This window comes from Phasianus colchicus, chromosome 26 (genome assembly GCF_987193195.1).
Source record: "Phasianus colchicus chromosome 26, bPhaCol1.hap1.1, whole genome shotgun sequence".
Classification (NCBI taxonomy): domain Eukaryota; kingdom Metazoa; phylum Chordata; class Aves; order Galliformes; family Phasianidae; genus Phasianus; species Phasianus colchicus.
In genome coordinates, this window is record NC_143461.1 from 5,482,498 (window position 1) to 5,496,031 (window position 13,534).

Below are 13,534 nucleotides of genomic sequence, written 5' to 3' on the forward strand. Positions count from 1 at the left end.
GTTGGGTTTGCAGAGTGTGAAACAGAAGCACAGCATAAAATCTGTGCTGCCATTAGACTTTGAGTTTGGGTCAAATGTTGAAGGGACGTGACAGAATGCGTGGAACATTTGTATTCTGGATGCACAATGGAATACTTACAAGAGGTCGCAGCATGTTCTCTAATCTGAGAATCACACAAAAATGGTCAACATTTTGACTCATGTGCAAATATGGAAGTGTAGGTTGTAGGGGGGTTGTATATTGGTTCTTAATTTTGTTCTAAATGACAGATTGTTTTGAACAGTTCATCACCGGATGACCAGAAGTCAGTCCAAGGTAGGTTTCAAAATGGAAAATGATGCTTCCACCAGGTGGCACTCTGGAACATCTCTCCGGGTTTGTGGCATGCTTAGAAGTCAGTGCAGCCCTTCTCCCCTACCGTGGCAGCCTCTGTACTGTTGGCAGAAACTTCTCTCTTTGTCCTCTATATGGCTGTAAATTGATAGCTTTATGTATTTTTTATTTTTTTGTATCCACTATTCCTCTAATCCCAAGTTTAAACAGTTTTTTTTAAATCATTTTTGTGTTCTAACATTGGATTAATGCCTCTATGGGGGGAGCACAATACTGTGGATATAATATATGGTAAAGGAAAATACCAACAGAATGGAATATATGGCTCAGGAGTTACAGTCTTCAGTGGTGACGCGCAGAATGAAAGGAGATTAATATCTTAAAGCTTGCTGAGTTCTCTTTTATTAGTCAAGAAATTTGGAAAACTTGGTTAAAACGGCAAAAATGTATTATCTATTAATTCTATTAACTCAGAAATATAGAAAAGCATATTTGATTGAATGTGTGCACAATATTTCTAGTAACTGAACAAAGAATTGATGATAGACTTAAAGAACACCATGAAAATAATGCAGGTAATACCAATGGACTGAAGTGGAAAGTGTATTGCATGGCTGCTAAGAATGAAAAAGAATGTTCTGCTTCTATCAAAGAATCTTAGCAAAAAGCCAATCTATTTTTTTTACTTCATTCAAAAGAACAAACTTATTTATACTCTTGCTTGGGAAGAAACATGGAAAGAATGGATCCTTTGCGACCTCAGGTTGTTCCTTATATCTTCTCTTCAACTTCCTTCACGTGCGATGCAACGACTTTTCCATCCACCACTTCTTCAACGATCGTCTTGATCTTTCTGGTTTTGGTGGGATCTGAGCATCACAAAGGACACAAAGCAAATATTGATCCAGTTGTTACCATACCTTACATGGACAGCTGAGTCCCTTTTCCTAGGAGATTAGTTACTTGTTCCGAAGAACTGTGATGTAATTAAACAGAATGGCATGCATCATTTTACTTTAAAACTTTGGAAATAATTCTGAATAAGTACTTAATAGTTCTGTATCTGATAGTTATGCTGGTTATGTAAAACATCTGTGTTTGGGCACACATCAATATTTACCTGAATTTTAATGATCAAGGACTATTATAGCAAAGCTTTATTTGGTTGAGTTCTGCCTACCCTGAGAAGAATCCAGTGATTGCGTTTGTGACTTCGGCCCCGTCAAAGATGAGCTTTCAAATACAACTCCCTGCCCGCCACCCCTAAAAATGAAGCAGAGACATGCAGTGCTGCAGTGTTTGTCATGTTCAGAGAGTTTGTATTATCTCCTCTTCATGTTGGCATTCATAGATTCATTAAATGCTGTGTAGAATTCATGATGTTGGTGAAGAAGAGCCAATTATTCAGAATCTGTCCATCTGCCTTACTTGTCTTTTGGTGAGTGCAGCACTTGTTTATAACTCTTTTCCTGGAGAGGATATTGTTACTGAAAATAAAACAAAGAAGATACTGTATAGACTCTTTTTCCTTACACAAACTCGCCGTCCAGCAGGCGGCGGTAGGTTTCGATCTCCATTTCCAGGCGAGACTTGATGTCGAGAAGCTGCTGATACTCTGCGCTCTGGCGCTCCATGTCAGCCCTGACCTGCAGCAGCTGAGACTCCAGGTTCCCAATCTGAAGCTGGATTTGTGAAAGCTGAGCGCAGTAACCTCCTTCTGTTTCTGCTAATGTGTCTTCAAGGGATTTTTTCTGTGTAGGAAAGATACTGAGTAATAGCTGACTGAGGAAGAAGGATTCCTTACAAATACAAAACCAACAGAATCAGTTTAATGGGAGTAAGTGTAGCCTCATTGTTCAGAGTATTTGTTTTTTTCTTGAAATCCTGGTTTGTTAATTAGCTTTTGCTACTTCACTGAATGTGGACATGAAAGTTTGCTTGCTTTATAATATGCTACTTGCAATTCAGTCGTGTATATATGACTGCTATTTAAGAACTAAAAGAATGCACGATTTAATAGGAAATACATGCAAATCTTTGATCCTGTAGAAAAGTATAAGATCTAAAAAGAGCTGGTAAATTGGAGAAGGTTCTCTGTCTAATTAGCAGTTTCCTTTCCACATACCATGGCAAGCTGAGATTGTAGCTCAATTTCCAAGTTCTGAAGAGTTCGTTTCAGATCAGTGATCTCGCTTTTTCCTGACTGAAGCTGCTCAGTGTTGGTGGAGATCTCCCTTTTCAGCTCCCCACTCTGAAATGGCAAGGAGGAAGAGTGTAATTTCTCTGTTCTGGGCACTTACATTTACACGCGTTGGGCCGAATTTTCCTTCAGTGAGATTGTTACTTTTTCATTGAACCACGCTTCAGCCTCTTTACGGTTTTGCTCAGCAATGACTTCGTACTGCCCCCTCATGTCATTCAGAAGCTTGGTGAGGTCAATTCCTGGGGCTGCATCCATTTCAACGCTGACTTGGCCAACTGCACTGCTCTGGAGACCCTGGAGCTCCTGGAAAGATTTGAAGTACAAATTATCTTAATAAAAGGCAAAATACTTGTCCCAGCAATGTATGCAGAGAAATGTGTGATATAAGTTCTTTTTCCATGGGAACCCTTCCTAACTACGTTCTGTCTCTTCTTTGAAGAATATAAAATATGTTGAAATATGAGCACAGATCTTGCCTGTCATTTCCATTTGTCTCATGGATTTGATATTTAACTTTCTGATTCATTTTGAAACTATTATGGTAGGTAGAGTCATTCTTTAACCCACACTCTACGCCATCAGTACAGATGATGCCTGAAAAGACTGCAATAAGCATCTGAGTTGGCTCCCATTTCCTTTATGGTTTTAATTGGCACATTTTTGTAGCAGCTTTCACTGTAAGGGAACTGTTTAATCCCCGTCTGGCTGAAGTAAGTGTAGATATTTATTTTATTTAAAAATCTGTTTATGTTATAAATTCTTACTTTCAATTTTTTTACATATTTTTGTATTACTTAAAAATCTCCATCAACATGATGACAAGAAGAATATTGGAATATTGTGTTAGGATGGCAGCAGGAGGCATCTTCTGCAACACAGTAAGTGCTGTGGTGGTATTGTGTAGCCAGATTAAAGAATATAACCTGAGCTTCTGAGTTGGTTTGGCGAGAGGAGAAAGGGAAAGGTTGGGTTGTGGTAAAGCAGGAGCTTAAAGAAGAGCAGCTTTCTGGGTCGGCTCTGAGCACATGTGGGGAAACACTGCACAGCCAAAGCGAGGCAATGGGGAATGCTGCATCAGCAGAACACGTGGCTCAGTGCCTATCTCCTTAGCAAGCTCAGAAAAGAACAGTGAGCAAACGAAACAATGACATGAAACCAAGGATCTGCCACTTGCATAACTAAGGGAATAATTGGATGTTTCAACTTCCATCTGCCATTTTATGAGTATATAAAGAAAAAACATATACCTCTTCATGATTCTTCTTGAGATAAGCCAGTTCTTCATTCAAGCTTTCAATCTGCATCTCCAAATCGGCTCTTGTCAAGGTCAGCTCATCCAGAACTCTGCGCAGACCGTTGATGTCAGCCTCCACACTCTGACGAAGGGCCACTTCATTCTCATATCTGAAAAATAAGTAATTAAATATACCTTTAATGTGGATAATGTGGTCAAAAGTCAAAAGCGCACTGTTACTCTACTTGTACAGCTTTTGCTATGAAATCTTAATGCACAAAATTCTCGTAGTATTTCTGTTAACATATTCTTCAATGAAAGAGATCTGTGAGTACTAAGAACATTTCCCCTTGAGTACCAGGGAGAGGTTTTGCAATATTGAGGGATACTTACTTCAGTCTGAAGTCATCAGCAGCCAGTCTGGCATTATCAATCTGCAGAATGATTCTTGCATTGTCGATAGTCGCATTGATGATCTGGAACACAAGCACCGACTGGAGAATGATTTTACAGCCCAATGGCTGTGCAGCTCAGCATAGCTTCTTGCACAACTCTTATTCTAAATGTGACTGTAATAAAAGTAGCTTCTTAGACAATTGCATAAATAACTATGAACGTATATAGGACAGATTTCCAGCCTCTGCAAGTTGTCTTGTTTCACTTAGTGGAAGAACACTAGTTTGCCTTGTATAGTTCATAATCTCTGAAGAATTTGCCAGGAAGTCTGTCTAATTTATGAATTGAATTTGTGATTTTAAAAATATGAAACTTTCTAAAATGTGAACATTTGAACAAGAGTTTGCACAGCTGGACTCTACTGCTTGCTTCCTTATTCAAATTAAACTAAGTCACTTCACAGCATTGTGTGACAAAGCTACAGAAGTGCAATTAATTATACATGAAAAATTCTACACAAGATTGCAGTGCAGGATGATTACAAGCACCCATCATGTACGTTTGCTCTTGGTTTCTGAAAGGAATTTGTTATTTTTCTCCAATTGTGATGCAATGAATTGCAAACACAGAGATGCATTAAGTACATAGCTTTGCTACCTTGTTTCGAAGATCTTCAATTATTGGGTAGTATTTACTGTAGTCATTCCCAGATCCCGGAACTGCAGCTCCAGGCCCATTTTTCTCATACCACTCTCGGATTTTGCGCTCCAGCTCCGTATTGGCATCCTCCAGGGATCGCACTTTGTCCAGATAAGCGGCCAGGCGGTCATTGAGGTTCTGCATCGTTTCTTTCTTAGAACCAGAAAGAAGGCCGCCATCCCCACCACCACCAACGCCAAATCCACCTCCAAAACCAGCAGCTGCGCCGCTGCCAAAGCCGCCTCCAAAAGCGACGCCTGAACCGCTCCCAAATCCGCTTCCTAAACCTCCACCAAAACCACTGCCTGAGCCGCTTCCATAGCCGCCTCCTGAGCCACTAACAAAGCCTCCGCCAAAGCCGCTGCCTGCGCTGCTCCCAAAGCCCCCGCTGAAGCCAGAGCCGAGCATAGAAGCAGCACCGAACCCTCCGGCGGATCCAGCGCCAAACCCAAGGCCGCTGCCGCCAAAGCCGCCTCCAGTGCTACTGCCGGACATCCTGAGAGATCCCCCGCCAAGGCCGCTCCGAGAGGAGAACTGCCGGGATCCCACACTGCTGCGCACAGAGAGGGCCATGGTGCTGCACGGAGCTGGGCTGTTCGGCCAGGCACGGCGCGGAGCAGGGCAGATCGGGGAACCGCGATCCCTTTATATAGGGGCTGTCGTGGTGTGCAGCACCCTAACCCTAACCCCGCCTCAAACAAAGCCCTGAATTCTTTCTCTCCCTCTCTTTCGAATTTAGGGAGGAGAAAAGTAGTTTAGGAAATCCAGACCAAACTAAATGATACGTGCAAATCTAAATTGCCCATGGGAGTGGAAATCTAGCACCCTGCAGGTGTTTGCTGTATGAGGAGAGATGGGTGGAGTAGAGCTAAGACATCATGATAATGTTTTGCCATGTGCAATAGAGCGCAAATTTCTTTTCACATTTAAATCCATCTTAAATAATTTTTTTGTCATTATATATTCATTGCTTTCTTGGTTTGGGGCTATTTTTATAGAATTATGCTTAAGTAAGTAGAATGATCCCTTTCATGTTATACTTCCCAGCATGCGTGTCAAAAATGTGTTTCTATTCACAACACTTTTCTGGTACAAACCTCTGGCAGATCGGTGTTCTCTGGGTGTTAAATAAGAACTTAGAAGATCAAACGTAGCTCTAGAAGGTTAGAAGCTTTGAGCTGGAAGCTCTTCAAAATCAATATAGTTTTATTTCTAAGTTATTTTGAAAGACAAAAAATTGATTTTCCTTGGCCTGGCTTAATTATATCACTGGATTTGTCAACCGAAATTTACTCCTCTTTAATTAATGTACACCCAGGAGCATAGGTGTGGTTTTTGGGGTGGGTGGGGGATGGCAAACTGTATTAAGAGCAGTAGATCAAAAGTTTAAGTGAAGCATTTATGTAGAAATGAATTGATAGCCTGATATCAGTGACTCAGGTTAAGAAAGCAAAGATTTATTTCCCTTGGCAGCTGTTTATGAACAGTAAATAATGCAGTGGACAGGTGAGATTTCAAAAGGAAGAGCTGTGTGTTTATGTGAGGAGGAAGCGCCGACTCCTTGGGCTGGAGGGCTCAGCAGGTTTGTGCAGCAGTGACTGAGGAGGGCCTGACAGACGTGGTACTCTTCAGTTCAGATCTGATGGGCAGGTTGTATTATTGGTTATCAGATATCTTTGGCAATACAGAAATTCCCAGAGAATGACAATTAATGAGAAGGCTTCTTCGGTTTTGCATTTTAATTTATTATGAAATCACAATTGATGTTTCTTCTTATTTGAAAATCACGTTTATTGAAGTGAGTCTCCAATGCACTGCAGTGATATTTCACATTCAGAACAGATGCACCGAATCAACTTTGTAATGCTTTTTCGAATATAAATCTACTCTAGATGTTCTGCTGTGTAAGGCAAAAAATGATTTTATTAACAAACACACACACACACAAAGATGAAAAACTAATTGTCTGAGATTGGATAATTTGGCATTTTTCAACCCTTGCTTTGGTTTCTTTATGAAGTTTAATGGTGCCTTTTTGGTGCTCTCCCCTCCGCCGGCGCTGCTCACATCTTCTCCTCAATCTCCTTAACCTGAGAGGACACGACTTTGCCATCAATCACCTCTTCGACAATTGTCTTGATCTTTTTAATTTTACTTGATTCTGGTAATGAAATTGAACAGTAAATTAATAAAAATGGAGTGTGTACTGACAGAATAATATTACTGTACTACTGGCAGCAATTTCACTAATGAGAAAATAGACAAAAGCATCTTTTCAATGCACAGTTACTAGGAAGTAAGCTTTTGGAAGATACAAGATATGGTTTATCTTCCTTCTAATATTCTGTATGTTACCCATAATACTATTCTGGGCATTGTGTTAAATAACTGTTCATCATTATGTTTTTGCTTCAGATCACAAATTTGCAAACTTGAAAACTAGGAACTTGCTTACACAGACAGGGATTTTTTTGCTGTTAAAAAGTGTGTGCACTTCATTTAGGAGCCTGGTCTCCCTGTGCGGTCAGTGGAGAGAAGCAAATGCCTCTGAAAACCTTCAGAAAGGAATTCCATAACCTTGCCACTCACCTGGCCCTTTGAGAAGTCCGTGGTTTTACGTTTGGCACCTAGGTTACATACATAAAGCAGGGCTTGTGTAATCCCTGGAGGTTCCCTATCCATACAGTTGATTGCTTTCTCGTTTTAAGAGTTCACTGGTTGTTTATTTGCTCTGAAACTGCACTTTTTAAAATCAGGCTGCTTAAGTCCATAACATTTAAACAAGAAGCCATCAAAAATACACGGCTTGTGCAACATACCTTTTTCAAGTTCATTTGTAAGTGCCTCCTCTTGGACAAACCTGTTCAGATTGTAAACAGAAAAATGTAAGTAAATTGTGCGTGACAAAGTGAAGAAACAACCTGGTATGTTTTCTGCACCTTTGATCAAAACACGTAAATTTCCTTTCATCAAGATGTTAGTTAAACCCATGTCATGTGTTTGGATGAGTTTTCAGTACTAAAGTAAATTTCATTAAGCATTAGCTATAGGTGAAATTAACCTGCAGGCTGATTTCTGCACTGTTACAACTTCAGCTCCTGAGGATTTGCCCAGCCTGGTTCCTGAGGCAGAATTGCTGCATGGGGAGACCTTCGGGGGAAGCACTACTCTCTGCTTGTGCTGCTCTGTGCTCTTCCACAAACCTCTGTGCACTGCTGAGCAGGGGATGCTGGACTATCCAGACAATAAGTGTCAGCTCATTTGCACCTCCTACGTATTTAAGTAGCTCAGCTGCTGGTGGCAGAAGTACAGCAGAACAGAATCCTGCACAGGCTCCAGAACTTGTCATAGACTGCAAGAGGAGGTCAGTGTGTGCTCACTGAGTGGGCTCTAATGTGGGCAGGTACTCGTGCTGCCTAAAGCAGTTTAAAAAACTGTGCCCTGGGTTTCTGTCACTAATGGAAAAGTTGATCTAAAACCGCATCACTTTTATTAATGAGTGTGGGCGGCTATCAGGCTGCTCAGCTCAAAAGAGTAACAGCATGTACCCGTGCAGAGGCTGGCACAGACTGATCTGAACACTGCAGCAGCCTCCGAAGGAGCACAGACTGCAGCCTTGGAGCCTGCAACTGAGAGCCGGGCAACAGGCAGATTTTTTCCTTCAAAAACCAGTTGCCATAAGACAGATTTTACCACTGTTACTGTCTGAGAATTTAGAGAGCATTTGCACTGCTGTCAGTGGTGCGAGGCTGCTGGAGCCCCTTTCCTCACCCAACGTCCTCTCCTTCCAGCAGACGTCGGTACGTGGCAATCTCCAGCTCCAGGCGAGTCTTGATGTCCAGCAGGATGCTGTACTCCGCGTTCTGTGCCTCCATGTCGGCCCGCAGCTGCCTCAGCTGATTCTCTAACCTGGCAATTGTTTCCTGTATTTGAGCCAACTGAAAACTGTAACGTGCTTCAGTTTCAGCCAGAGTGTCTTCCAAAGACTTCTTCTACAATTGGTGAAAAGAACAGAGATTTATCATTCAAGAGGATACATTTTGTCCTTAAAATTACATTTTGAAAAATGTCTCAGTTTCTGTATTTATCTCCATAACCATCTTCTAAACACGGGCCCTATTTCAAGAACTGTTTATTGCTCACCATGTTCAGATTGGTCTGTAATTCCAGATCCAGACTCTGGCAGATCTGTCTCCGATCTGTGACCTCTCTCCTTTGTTCTTGCAGCTGTTCTACATTGATTGCTACTTCCTGGTTCAGCGCTTCTGTCTGAAATATGAAAATGGAAGGACTGTAAGCTGTGACCAAACACGACAGCGGCTCTTGCTGATGTTCAAGCAATTGACCTTACTTGCTTTTCGAATCGCTCTTTGGCTTCCTGGCGGTTCTTTTCTGCCATTTCTTCATACTGCCGTCTCATGTTTTCCATAATACTTGAAAGATCAGCACCTGGAGCAGCATCCACCTCTACGTTAACTGAGCCGCCCACTTGTTTGTGCAGTCTGTCAATCTCCTACAACATTGAGCACTGCATTAGCATCAGCTGAAGTGAACATTCAGGCCTAAATGTTGGGCGGAAGTTCACAGTTACAGAAACAGAGCTAACTCTTAATTCTTAGGTGTCCCTGACAAAAAACAAACAAACAAACAGATGACAGTTTTGCTGCTCTCACCTCCTCGTGGTTCTTCTTAAGAAAAACTATTTCTTCATTCACGTTTTCAATCTGTGACTCCAAGTCTGATTTAGTTAAAGTCAGGTCGTCAAGGACTCTCAGCAGCCCATTGATGTCACTCTCAACACTTTGCCTGAGCAATAACTCGTTTTCATACCTGTAAAACAAGGCTTCTTTTGTCATCATTGAAGTGCAGCCGTTTGACAGAAATATCAAATCAATAACTTCTACATCCCAAACCCTGAAATATTTATTTTTACTGAGCTTTGTGGTTTACTTCTCAGCCTTGATACTAATAACTAGTTGTTATCCTGAGTAACTGGAGCATGAAGGAGTGCAGGCAATGCACGGAACTTACTTCAGTCTGAAATCATCAGCAGCCAGCTTGGCATTGTCAATCTGCAGGACAAGCTTTGCATTTTCCATCTGTGCAGCACTGATCTAAAAAGGAATGGTTGGAAAGGGATGAAGCAGTGGTAGTAGAACTCGCAAAGGACACCGAGTGAGTCTTAAACATTAGAAAGTCTGTCACTAATTTGTATCAGGCCAGAATTAAGCATTTCCTGTTCCCAGGTGAGACAGTTCCAACTTCAAACAGCATCTCTTCCACAGCAGATTATTATCTTGCAGTTCATGTTTTTATAGATGGCTGTATGAGATCTTACCTTGTTTTGGAGATCCTCGATTGTTTGAAAGTACGAGCTGTAGTCACTCCTTATGCCCCCTGTATTCTTCTCATGCCATTCCTTGATCTGCTTTTCAAGCAGGGAGTTTGCTTTCTCCAGAGAGCGCACCCTCTCCAGATAGGCGGCCAAACGGTCGTTTAGATTTTGCATGGTTGATTTCTCATTGCCAGACAGCAGCAGGTCGTTATCAGAAATGTTGGAGTGGAAGGCACCGCTGGAGCTCTGCCTGCGGACGGAGCTGCTGGAGATGCGGGTGCCATAACCGCCCGCCCCGCCATAGACGCTGGGCGCCTGGACGCGCTGCACGGCCACGTTCCTGACCGACAGAGCGCTGCTGCCGGGCGCCATGCCCTGCAGGCGGGCAGCTGTGCCCAGCTGGAAGCTTTGCGTGGAGAATGACATCGTGCTTCTGCTGAGATGGGGCGGCTGACTCTACGACGGCGAGCAGCTGGAGCGAAGTGCGGTGTGTGTTCTGTAAAGCTTTATATTGTCTGTCGAAGAGGAAACACGGTGGTTGTAAACCCCACCTCTCTTGACGCATACTGTAATTGGTGTCAGTGCAAATAACATGCAGGACATTGTCCCCGCACTCTGTAGTGCAAAGGGTTTTTAATCTCTTCATCTGCCTTTGAAAAAACTCCTCAGGAAATTTGGTTTTCTTCGTTTTTATTTTGAATAAAAGATAAAACACAAACGAGCTGCTGAATCATTTATAGCAGCCTATCTCTATACAGCCATTGTCAAACAAACCCCGTGTGCAGGTTATGAAATTAAAATGAGTTGACTGTATGTGACAGGAGACTTTAAATATTTATATCTCAATCAAGAACATATTGCTGTTGTGTGAGCCATTGCCTGGGCCTGAGGATGATGTACAAAAGTCTCGAAATGATTAGAAAGATGGCATTTGTAGCTACTGCTTAACTCATTCTATAGTGGGCACAAAACAGTCATCTTGGCATGAAAATTACTGGCGTAGTTTGCTTGCATTGACTGTACGCTGTTCAGTGGAAGAAAGCCCTCAGAAGTTGAACTGGGCTGCAGTGCAGTTGAGATGACTCAGAAAGTGTATTGCTTTGTGAGTAGGCAAAGCCATAAGGATACTGGAACCACCTTGATTGCTCACTTTATTTTACAAGTGAGATGCTGATGTCCATAGAGTGATAGTGCTGAGATCAAGCTTCCAGCACAGCTAGGTGCTCCAAGGCCTCCTGCGTGGCTGAAGGGAAAGCAGAGCAGAGCCCTGGCAATGTGCTCAGCACGTTGTGCCCTCTGGCCAGTTCCGCTGCTGGCTGCTCTGCCACTGACAGGAAATCAGCTGCCTCTGTTCAGCACACAAAGAAACCCAAGCAGCTGTGTTTTGAGTGGTTCCTCCAGCTGCAATGTATGTACTTCTGAGATGTGAAACGCTGAGATACGTGAAAAGTGAGTGAAGAAGCTGATAGCTGAGGGAGTTACTAGCATTGCACAAAAGCAGCAGCAGGTGTGCAGCAGGACAAAGCAGGGGTAGTTCCTTGGGGCACTGCATTTAGCGTACTTCAGTGTATTAATAATGTATAGTGAGTCAGGTAGAACAGTTTACATGTATTGTTTATTTTAGTGACAAAGAGCTGCCGTACATACTGGTCTTCAATCTGGGGACAAGGAAATTGGTGACAGGCACTGCGCTGTATCTTGGAAGCATCCTCAGGTTCTGAGAACTGAGCGTGGGATTCTATGGGACCAGTTCTGGTCAGTTAAGTTCCAGTGCTATGAATAGTCTGCTGACTGGTGCTGGAGCAAGGCAGAGTCCAGCTGTTCTGGAAATATGCATCTTCCAAACTAAAATGAGCAGCATTCAGGGCAGAGCTCCTTTTTATGAAGATGCAAAGTGTACATTCAGCTGTCTGAACTGTCGTTGGACCTTGAGCTTTGGGTGTAGCTGAAAAGTATGTGTCTGAAAAACATTTATGGCAGGTCCAGTCAAAGTACACCAGCCAGGTCAATTGGCCTGTTGCTATAGACACTCAGGGTGGGTCTGTTCTATCTGCACTGAATAGGAATCATTTCCATTAGTAGGGCAGAGTTTACATCTTTAAAGCCATGAGAAGAGCACAGCCAAGATCCTGCTACAGTTACATCTTCTGGCCATGTGTTTCACTGCCTGCATCTCTTACAGTATTCTCCGACGACCTGCTTTTAGTAGACATTCGGCTTTGTCAGATTTTATGCAGATGTCAGTCTGAAGGTTTGTGTGCAGTCACAATAACTGTTCATAGCAACGCCAGCAAGTTGTTTGATTTCCTGGACGACTGTCACCTTTGTGACGGACACCGAGCTATGAAGATAACCCATATGAGGTTTTGATAGCGTGTGCATGCCATTAGCGTTAGTCACTAAGCAGCCAGAGGTAACCAGGCATGGGAGTTCCAGGAAAAAAGACACACCCAGCTTTGGCGCTGGGTTTGAGCAGCCTGTAGCTGGAGCACAGCTTTCCTTTGGCTGAATTAAAGGTTTAACTGAAAAGGTTTTTTAGTTCAGGCTTTAGTGATGATCTGCTTTAATGGTGAAATCCAGTGCCTGTTTATTAGTCCCCGTGACCGCATGGTCGGGTTCAGTTCAGGTTTTGTGTCATAAGAATTTGATTCCATGTCTTTTCCAATGCAGTTGTGAAAAGGCTTCTGCTGTGTGAAGTACATTCAAGGAAGAGGAGTTCTATGTTCAGTATTTCAGCTGTATTCCAGCCAAAATCCATATTGCTGTGTTTGAAAAAATTCCCCCTTCTCTTCATAACCTCCCTGTGAGAAGACGTGGCCTCGTTTGTGCCACACGTCTGGTTTAGAACCAAGAGAGCAGCAGGGTGAGCGTCAGGGCACTGTGCTGCTGTGTGGGTACGAGCCAATGGCAGCTTCTGAAAGCAGATTTTTCTGGAAGAGTGAAAAAGGATACTTAGGACAGTTCTCCACCCTGAAAGCAAACAGTGTTTGCACCATTTGTTAATGCTGCACCCTGTTTGAATGCAAACAGTAAACAGAGATATTTTGTATTTTGCAAACTGTGATCCAGGCTCATTGGTTCCATCTGGGAAGCAGGATTTCCCAGGACACAACAACCCTGCAGTCTGCAAGAAAAGCTCCTCCTTTGCACCTGGCACTGGGACCTGTTCCGTGTTGGTCTCTTATCTGAGAGCCACTAAGTGGGAGCAGCCCGGCTGGGTTCACGGGAAGGCAGAAAGGATGGAGCTTTCTAGCTCTTGTCCCTGCTGACTTCTCTGAGAACAGAGGGTTTTTCTCAGAACAAGTGAGAAGTGCTTGTCTGGGCTACAAAAAC

The 13,534-nt window shown here is 42.9% G+C and overlaps 2 protein-coding genes across 2 annotated transcripts; both read right to left on the bottom strand.

Annotated features, from left to right (window-relative positions):
- Positions 1-1,095: 1,095 nt before the first annotated feature.
- KRT12 (keratin 12) lies at positions 1,096-5,517 on the bottom strand. The gene is made up of 8 exons (XM_090124861.1): positions 4,825-5,517; positions 4,165-4,247; positions 3,785-3,941; positions 2,679-2,840; positions 2,460-2,585; positions 1,868-2,085; positions 1,515-1,597; positions 1,096-1,203 (listed from the first exon to the last, which is right to left on the bottom strand). Exons 1-8 carry the CDS (start codon positions 5,437-5,439, stop codon positions 1,106-1,108), a joined length of 1,542 nt encoding a protein of 513 aa, XP_089980987.1. The 5' UTR covers positions 5,440-5,517; the 3' UTR covers positions 1,096-1,105.
- Positions 5,518-6,335: 818 nt separating this feature from the next.
- Positions 6,336-13,030, bottom strand: KRT20 (keratin 20). The gene is made up of 8 exons (XM_031600721.2): positions 10,205-13,030; positions 9,898-9,980; positions 9,540-9,696; positions 9,218-9,379; positions 9,010-9,135; positions 8,638-8,858; positions 7,686-7,726; positions 6,336-7,027 (listed from the first exon to the last, which is right to left on the bottom strand). Exons 1-8 carry the CDS (start codon positions 10,625-10,627, stop codon positions 6,930-6,932), a joined length of 1,311 nt encoding a protein of 436 aa, XP_031456581.2. The 5' UTR covers positions 10,628-13,030; the 3' UTR covers positions 6,336-6,929.
- Between the last annotated feature and the right edge of the window lie 504 nt (positions 13,031-13,534).